A 10000-nucleotide genomic window follows, 5' to 3' on the forward strand; every position below is an offset into this window, starting at 1 on the left:
AAACAAAAACAAAAAAAACAGAAAGACAATAACAGTATCTACCTCACGGACATAATAAGTGTAGATGAGGAGATAGTACTGGCCACCACCTGACGGAGATCAGACTGAAGGAACGTTTGTCGACGTTTGTCATCCTCGACGGAAACGTTTCGTGGAGGCCCGCCGTTCACTTCCCTTACGTGCACCCGCCATGTCGAGGAACCTGCCTGGAATAAGTATTTGCATTTAATGTGAAAATGAGTGTAGGGGGGGAGGGGGGGGGGATTTTAAGCTTATTATCTAAAAAATTGTAAAAAAAAAAAATGTGTGGTGATTTTTAAAATCTATATCTAAAAATTTTAGAATTGTTGATTTTTTTTTTTTTTTTTGTAAAGTTTGTGGTAAATGTGGTAAATTTTGTTTTATGTAAAATTTGTGAAAATGTGGCTCAAAATTTTATCTTATATGTAAAATTTGTGGAAAATTTTGGTAGATTTATTATGAAAAAATTTGTGAAAATGTAGTATAAAGCTTTTATGTAAAATTTATGAAAATGCTGTTTGAAATGTTTCATCTTACATGTAAAATTTATGAAAATGTGTTTGAAATGTTTCATCTTACATGTAAAATTTATGAAAAATGTGTCAGATAAATTTTATCTCATATGTAAAATGTGTTATCTTATATGCAAAAATGTAGTAGAAATTTAGTGTGCGTGTGTGTATATATATACATATATATATGTTTACAACCTTGGGCTGCTTTCAAATATCTAATCTGAATGGAGAAATACACACACACGTACACACGAGACGTGAGCGAAAACGGCACAGGTTAACGAACTAACAACCTACAGTTATGAATTCGAAACTAACCACTAAGAAGGTAAATTACATCGAAACATTTAGAACACTTGCGCTTGTACATGAATATCAGAATCATTCGTAACTTGAATATTTTTAAGATAAGGTCAAAAGGACATGTTACAAGATGAAGCTCGAATTGTATATACAACCGTTATGAATCTTATATGAATCTTATATCCATATGTAGTGTATAAGTAGTATTTGTGTAAAATAATGATAATAATAATAATAATAATAATAATAATAATAACCATTGTAACAAGTGGAATTTTGAATTTGAATTTGAAGGTATTCTAATGATGATTAAGACAATATTACAAGTCAGCGAGGTGTCACAGATTACTATGGATGGATAGATAACTGAAAATAAACAGAAAGAGAGGGAAAGGGGAAGAAGCTAACAGATAAATAAATAGTCGGATAGATTATGGGTGAAAGAGAGAGAGAGAGAGAGAGAGAGAGAGAGAGAGAGAGAGAGAGAGAGAAAGAGAGAGAGAGAGAGAGAGAGAGAGAGAGAGAGAGAGAGAGAGAGAGAGAGAGAGAGAGAGAGAGAGAGAGAGAGAGAGAGAGAGAGAGAGAGAGAGAGAGAGAGAGAGAAGAGAGAGAGAGAGAGAGAGAGAGAGAGAGAGAGAGAGAGAGAGAGAGAGAAAGAGAGAGAGAAAGAGAGAGAAAGAGAGAAAGAGAGAGAGGGAGAGTCATAGCAATGTGTTCGACCACTCGTAGCTAACATAGATCTTGATCCCATTGTTCAGTAAATTCGCCCTTATGATAATGTTTAGCAACAAAATGTGATAATGTTAATAACAGATTATTAAGTAGAATATATATCATCGACGATAATTCATACTATCGCCAACCATACTTATACATCCATAAATATTGAAACATAACGATTCATTAACGATTAAAACAGATGTGTGCATCTTTCAACTAATTGCAATTTATCACAGATACACAGTTCCATAAAGCGAATATATCATATACTTATGAATTAATATTTCCATCGGGTTTCACTCCCCACAACGCCTTTTCGGACGTACTTTCGGCACGGCGCAGACAGTAGCGTTGTGATCGAAGAAATAGTAATGTCTTCTGTGTACTGTATAAGCTATGTCTTCGGTAACATTATACTGCGTGCACATTTCCCTCACACGCTTACTCCGCGATGCCTGATTCTCTTTGACGCGCCTTTCCTTCATTTCCTTCAAAACAATCGTGGGAGGCTCGACGCGGCCTCCTCGCAGATGGGGTAACCATGCCGATTTCTTCGTCTTAGCGGAAGATCTTCCATTCACACGAGAGAGGAAGTCATTGCTAGATATCACTGTCGTCGCCAGCAGGAGGGCGAACCCACGGAAGACATTCTTGCGGAGGAACATCGGTCTGGTTCCTACGTCTCCGTTCGACGATGGACGAGCGAGTGCACGATACCGCGTTCGCTAAACATCTGTCTGTCCGGCTCGCATGTGGAGGATAAGAACTGAGGTGCGCATATAAACTGGACACCAGGTAATATGTACAGGTGATGACGTCATTGCCGTTGCGGACGTACGCTTTCAGCCGCAAAAAATTGATCTTGAGAAGCTGTTTTATAACCTTATTTACACGGATTTCCATGTAAATTATGTAAACAATTGTAGTCTATATAACAGTTTTTAGAACTTCGTAAATATTAATACTTAATTTTAAAATTTCCTAAAGATATAGGCTAATGCTCCACACAACAGAGGGATTAACACAGTGCATGCTCACTATGTCACATCACATGTCATCTGTTGTCAGAGCCTAGTACTTAATTTTTTAAAGGTGTTCTGCGTTCTTTTCCTTGCAGCCTCCCCTGAGTAAGTGGCTGTAGTGTGGTCCATCATCTTACTCTGCTAACTTGCGCGTTCCGGCGTTGTGTGCTAGCTGAGTGTGTAGGTATTCTAGTCCAAGTGAGGGAAATAGGTTCTCGCACCATATCTTTGGGGGGATAATAGGACACAGCCCCCTGCAATAAATGATTTACTGTCCCTCATCGCATGTATACAATTCCCTCTCCTTCCCTTTCCTCGATATACCTCATGCCCTTCCTAACTATTGCGGACAAGACTGTAGAGGGTTTCCACATAACGATTCCTACAAGTATGAGTACCAGAGTATGAGGTATCAGGGAATCCATCGGTACCAGCAAGAAATCGAACTATCTACCTGTATTTTTTATTCCTTTACATGTCATAGTCTTAGTAAATGAGAACCAGGGTGATTTGTATTGAATAATTTGGTAGTCTTCTTATCACCGTTATTACTCATCCAAAAGCATATTAAACCAAACTTACCAAAGGCTAATTCTTTTATATGACAATATTCTTATCGAAAGCAATAGAGATATCACTAAGCGGCGAGACCTTTTTTTTTTTTTTTTTTTTTTGGGGGGGGGGGGTGCATAATGTGGCTATAGGATCGAAACAAAACACAAAACTTAAGCGCGCAAGTTCAAACCAAGGTATAAGATCGATATAGCGGCAGGATACCCGTACAGTCGTATGCTTAAAGGAACTATGGGATTTATTCTTTGAAGCATAGAGTCCTTTACTAAAAAATAATTCCGCCCCCCTCCCCCCCCAAAAAAAAGAAGGGTATGCCTCAATAACGTAAAAAAAAAAATATTCTTGCAACTGACTTCAACGAACATCGAAGCAGCGTTAAAAAAAAATAAATAAATAAATAAATAGTATAAACTTTCGGTGTCGGGATGATGTGAGTATTTGGGCTCTTCTTCTTCTTCTTCTTCTACTTCTTTTTCTTCTTCTTCTTCTTCTAGTTTTTCTACTTCTTCTTTCTCTTCTTTTTCTTCTGCATTTTGTTTTATCTTCTTCTTTTTCTTCTGTATTTTGTTTATCTTCTTCTTTTTCTTCTTTTTATTGTACATCTTCTTATTGTATTTCTTCTTATTATACTCCTTATCCTTCTTCTTCTTCTTCTTCTACTTCTTCTTCTTCTATTTCTTCTTCTTCTACTTATTCTTTTACTTCTTCTTCTCCATCTTCTACTTCTTCTTCTTCTTCTTCTTCTTTTTCTTCTTCTTCTTCTTCTTGTACTTCTTCCTTTTCTTATTTTCCCTTCTACTCCTTCGGAAATGATTTACCGATGAAGATAGGACTGGCTCTACCTCATTCAGGAAGGCGATCATTTGGATATATCTTCATAAAAAGAAACGTTGATAGATGACAAAGATCCGGTTTTTATCTTAATGAAAATGCACACATTTGGAGAGGTATAATTTGAACAGGTAAGCTGAGGGCATGTATTATCATTTCCTATTTTCGTTTTATTTGTAATTTTTTATTTATTTATTTTTTTTTTATCTCAAAAAAAAATTATATTTGTTTTTTAATATCTGCACGTCAAGAAGAAAAGGATGTAGAACAGATATTGCTAATGAAAAAATGAAAATAAGTTTGACAAAAATTAAAAGTCACCTTAACATTGTTCACACGTCCTCAAATTATCATAAATACACACATTAAATACATCCATACCGAGAATATGCACGTAAAAATAAGACCCTTCACATATTCCACTCTCGCTTACGTGGTAAAACAGCTGTTCTAAATGTATTATGCAAATCAGAAGCTTCAAAGAGATAAAATTACAGCGTGACAGCCTTTAAATCGTTTATGATTCTAGAAGCGCCCGAATACACCTTTGCCATATACAAACTAGGAAAAGATTCCATGACACTTACCCTTTTCTTCCCCTCCTATGTTTTGTCTCTCCTCCATCCCCCTCCGAGGAAAAAAAAAAAAAAAAAAAAAAAAAAAAGAGACGGAGGCGGAGGCGAACGCAAGAGAAAACCGCATTGAGGGAAAGAAAAAAATTGTTACTCATTCCTATGACAAAAACGCATCTGGGTTGATACGAGATTCAACAGGTGTTACCCCCTCGTCATACCTTGCGGTCTGAGGGAAAGGTAGGTGAGAAATATGCATACGAAACGAATGCATCTGATCTGTATTCGAAATTAGAAGAGGAGGGAGTTATATCGGTGCCTACATGAACAAAAAAAATGTTTGACAGTAACTTGCACTTTCTCCCTCTCAAAGTTATTAAACGATCGAACCGCTGTTTTGAAATGTGATTTCAAGGAGATTATGATAAACAACAATACAAGTAAAGCAGTTGTTGCCACATACTAAATCTTGGGACATGGACAGTCTGCGCAAAGGGGCGAGGGAACAATCGATTCCCTCAAAGCCCATGGTGTGCGTGAGGGAGGAGCCTGAGAGCAGAGACTGGGACGAATCAACATAATGCAAATGACGCTACATCAACCTAACACAAGTACCCGTGTCAGGCAGTTTAGCAGACAGCCCTGTCGATTAGGGAGGTGTAAAACCGAATCATGTAAATCGTCTTCTGTCGTTTCTAAGCTCTTGCATTGCATCTACTCGCAGGATACTGAATTGTCCAAAAGCGAGATAGAGATAGATAGATAGATAGGTAGATAGAGAGATAGAGGGGGGAGGGGGGAGAGAGAGAGAACTATGGATGACATTTTATTTTTTTTATGCCGTTAATGACCTATGCTTAAGAAAAAAAATACGTTATAAAATGGCAAACACTTTTGTTTTCCCAAAAATTTATATATATATATACATATATGTGTGTGTGTATGTGTGTATATATATATATATATGTATATATATACATATGTGTGTGCGTGTGTGTGTGTGTGTGTGTGCGTATGTGTGTGTATATATATGTATATATATGTATATGTGTGTGTGTGTGTGTGTATAGATATAAATATATATATGTATATATACATGTATATGTGTGTGTGTGTGTGTATGTGTACATATATACATATATATATATATAGATTTATATATGCATTTCTATAGATATATATACATATATACATACATATATAAATAAATATAAATATATATAAATATTTATATATTTATATATGTATATATACATATGTTTATATACATATATACATATATATCAATATATACATATATATTAAAATTTATATGTATATATAATATATATATACATTTATATCTATATATATCTATCTGTCACACAGATACACACACACACACAGACACACACACACACACACACACACACACACACACACACACACACACATATATATATATATATATATACACCTTGTCCATTTGCATGTGTGTGCTCGCGCGCATGTGCAATACAAATGATAATGATAACAATGATAATAACAACAATAATGACAATGATAATAATGATAGCAATTATGATAATGATAAGAATGGTAATATTGGGAATAATGAAAATGGTGGTTATGGTAACGATGATGATGATAATGATCGTTTTGATAATAATAATAATAATAATAATAATAATAATGATAATAATAATAATAATAATAATAATAATGACATTAATAATAATGATAAGAGTAATAATGATGATGATAATAATAATAATAATAATAATAATAATAATAATAGTTTAAATAATAGTGATAATAATAGCATTAATAATGAAGGTAATGATGATAATGGTGATAATAAAGATAATAATATTATTATTATTATCATTATCATTATTATCATTATTACTATTATCATTATTATTGTTATCATTATCATAGTGATAATAATTTATGATAATGATAAAAATAATGATTTTAGTGTTAATAATGATAATAACACTGATGATAGTAATGACTATGGTAATCATGATGATAATAATAGCACATATTTCACGGCACAAAATGATGACATACACGTTGAAGACACGTTGCATTTTTTGTGTCCCTTCTTATATCCCCTTTACATTAACGACTCCTTTTTCTATTTCCTAACATTAAGAACAGATTTTGGACATATGTGGCCTATCAGGGAAAATTTATAATCTAATGTAATGATGTATTACATACCACAATCCCTACAAATAGCTTTCATATAATGTTATGTAAACATTTATATGCAGCATCCTTCCTTTACATAATTTCGCCTTCGTTACGAAAAGAGGAAAAGAGGAAAGGTCGAAAACCCTATAAAAGAAGGAAGTAGAAGAAGAAGAAGAAAAGAAGAGACGATAAATTCGGAGGAAGAGACATCAGGGATAAAGACAATACATTAGTTTTAAAACATAGTTAAAGAAGAAAGAAGAATATCGAAGGCATTGAAGGACTAAGTACGTACACCGAGGCTTGTCAATTGATAATATTTTTATTATATCTTATTGTTAATTTCACATAACAAGGTTTCGGAAAGAAGAGGGAGAGAGGAAAGTCTGTGACTGTTTGTGTTTTTGTATCAAATACCTTTTCTGGGTATTAATTTCATCATATGGGGAAGGGGGGAGGGGGAAGGAGGGAAGGCTGGGAAGGGGGGAGGGGGAGGGGGAAGGAGGGAAGGCGTGGGAGGGGGGAGGGGGAAGGAGGGAAGACTGGAGTGGGAGCGAGGGGGAAGGAGGGAAGGCAGGGAGGGGGGGATGGGGAAGGGAATGAAGAAGGGAAAGAGGGAGGGGAAGGGATGCGAGGGAAAGAGGAAGGGACAGGAAGGGAGGGAAAGAGTCAGGACAGACAGAACAATCAAGCATATAGAACAAACACAGATGCAGAGAATCAGAATAATAAATAGGTGATAATGGCTTTAAAATGTTCCATTCCGATGTTACGAAATGAAAAATTTGCAAATTGAAACTTCTACCAAAGCTTAAATCTTTTACAGTATATTTATTTTCAGGTGGAGGATTTGGAGTACCAATTATAAACAAAAATGCCAAATGTACTTGTACAAGGAGCAAGTAGGGGCATTGGTCTTCGGTTCTGTCAAGCCCTTGTGAATAGAGGTTTGTTATTTTATTCAAATATTTATATCTGTTTGTGTATTAAAAATTTAAAAGAATATACATTAAAGCGTACAGATCAACAACATGAAAAAGAGGAATGTATTTATAATTAATTACAGTTAATGTTCTAATGTGTAGATTCTAATTATATAAGTTGAGGGTGTCTCTCGTGTTTTGCAATTAGATTAATTAATTTTGCCCTACAGGATCAACGGTCCTTGCCTGCTGCAGAAATCCAGCACTCGCTAAGGACCTCAGAGAATTGCAGGTTTGTTTGATGTGTCATAATATACTGTGTCATGATATTTAGAGTTAATCTTTGGAGAACATTATGTGACACAGGACAGCTAATGTCATTTTTTAAAGCAGTGTATTGCCTATTGAGTGATGTAATGTGGTAATGATGATCATGGTAAAGAAAATATAAGATAATAGTATCAATAGTAATAATGGTAGTAATAATGATGAAATTAATAATAGTGTTATTAGTGATAGCATCTTTAATTTATTATAATATTAATGAGAATGATTATAGTGATATTGATTTAGTTATAGTGACATTTAGATTTATAACAATAAATTGATTGATGCAAAGAAAAAATATTGAAATTGATGATAAAATTATGCTAATACACTATCTCTTTTCTCCGCAATAGTCACAGCATCCAAGCCAAGTGGACGTCATACCCTTAGATGTGACTAATGAAGAGGCCATAATAGCAGCCGCCGAGCATGTGAAGCAGACGCATGGGGGGAAATTGGACCTTCTTATTAATTCAAGTGGTATCCTCAGTCCAAAGGGAAGGGGCGAGACAAGCTTGAAAGATGTATCGCTTCAGGTGAGGGCACTAGTCATAGGGCTGGTGTTCTTTATAAAAAGTCTGTGGTATTATAGAGAATATGTGTTATTTTAGTGGAGGTCATGCAAAAACATTGCAAAAGCTGTGTTTGTTATTGTTCAAAGGGTATGAATCATTGGAGTATGTGAGTGATGTTGAAGAAAATGTGTATATGGCACTGTGTACAATGTTTGTTTTTGCAAGGAATGTGTGTTTGTGATTGTAGATTAAATGTGTGCAGTATTGTCATATGTCCAACATTGTGGTGAATATATATATGATATTATGGAGAATACTTCCTTTTTGTGTTGCAGGGAAGATGTGTTTGCGTTACTCTGTTATTATGAAACTATAATAATGATTTACAAATGGAAAAGTATATTCAGGGCACAAGAATCCTCCTCTCAACACCCCCAAAAAAATATTTAAGGTTACCTAAGGTTGCTTGACTGACCATTTGGAAAAATAAATTGTAGATGTTAGCCTGTGGTGATGGGCAATAGATCAAACTGATAGAAGTGAGACCACATAAATGGAAAGAAAAACTTTCTTGTGAAGTTTAGGGAAAGATAGTTTGGCCTTTAATAGGAAATTAATAATTTGTATAGACTGTCTTACATATTCATCAGTTGTAGTTTTGTTATATTTTGCTGTTCAAAATATTTCTCTTTTATATGCATGCACATTTTCTTGTTTTCTACAGGCGCTTCAAGAAACTGTCACAGTTAATACCTTGGGTCCACTGTTAATGGCCAAATACTTCAGTCCACTTTTAGGAGCTGGAAATGGTACCTTTGGCAGACAAGCTCAGAGTCCAAAGGAAAGTCATGCTGCAGTCTTGGTGAACATGTCTGCTAGAGTGGGCTCTATTGGGGGTGAGTATTGTCAAGTAGGTATCATTTGCATGTCTGAAGGGAAATATTCAAGAAGGGAGAGGATGATGGCGAAAACAAATTTAAGTGTTAATGCGAGGGGGGAGAAGGAGAAGGAAAAAGAAAAAGATAGGAAGAGGAGTTGGTCTATTTCAAGGATGAAGGTGAGAGAAAGGGAGAGGTTGGAAAAGAAAAAAAAGAAGATGCTGAGGGTAAGGATGGAGGACAAAGAGAGGGAGGGGTTAGCAACAGCGGCACAGACGAGAAAGGGAGGGAGAAAGAGAGAAGGAAAGAGGGAGGCAAGGGAGGGGATTAGAAGGATGGCAAAGGAGAGGGAGAGGGGAACAGGATACAGTGCCTTTGGTAAACAAGGTCAACAATCAAAAGCTAATCATGCTGTAATTCTTTTCTAACTCTCAGCCTCTCAGCAGAAAGTGAGTATAATCAAATTGTTATCATCTGTGTTTGGAGAAAGATAATAAGAGAGAAAACTAAAGTAATAAACAGTCATTACTCTTTCAGACAACAGATTAGGAGGCTGGTATAGCTATCGGATGTCCAAAGCTGCTTTAAACATGGCCACAAAGAACTTAAGCATCGAACT

General features: G+C 35.3%; 2 protein-coding genes across 2 annotated transcripts in view; one reads left to right on the forward strand and one right to left on the reverse strand.

Moving 5' to 3' along the window:
• Positions 1–2302, reverse strand: part of LOC125026315 (carbohydrate sulfotransferase 9-like) — an 8451-nt gene extending 6149 nt beyond the window's left edge. The window contains exons 1-2 of the mRNA XM_047614667.1: positions 1886–2302; positions 43–206 (exon numbers count right to left, since the gene is read on the reverse strand). Coding sequence (XP_047470623.1) covers positions 43–206; positions 1886–2224 — 503 coding nt within the window. The 5' untranslated portion in view covers positions 2225–2302. The remainder of the gene's footprint in view (positions 1–42; positions 207–1885) is intronic.
• Positions 2303–6841: 4539 nt separating this feature from the next.
• The window catches only part of LOC125026317 (C-factor-like), a 4177-nt gene continuing 1018 nt past the window's right edge, over positions 6842–10000 (forward strand). The window contains exons 1-6 of the mRNA XM_047614672.1: positions 6842–7025; positions 7580–7685; positions 7892–7953; positions 8342–8524; positions 9228–9399; positions 9919–10000. The exon at positions 9919–10000 is cut by the window's right edge and continues 44 nt beyond it. Coding sequence (XP_047470628.1) covers positions 7613–7685; positions 7892–7953; positions 8342–8524; positions 9228–9399; positions 9919–10000 — 572 coding nt within the window. The 5' untranslated portion in view covers positions 6842–7025; positions 7580–7612. The remainder of the gene's footprint in view (positions 7026–7579; positions 7686–7891; positions 7954–8341; positions 8525–9227; positions 9400–9918) is intronic.

The sequence above is a fragment of the Penaeus chinensis genome, chromosome 6 (assembly GCF_019202785.1).
Source record: "Penaeus chinensis breed Huanghai No. 1 chromosome 6, ASM1920278v2, whole genome shotgun sequence".
Classification (NCBI taxonomy): Eukaryota; Metazoa; Arthropoda; class Malacostraca; order Decapoda; family Penaeidae; genus Penaeus; species Penaeus chinensis.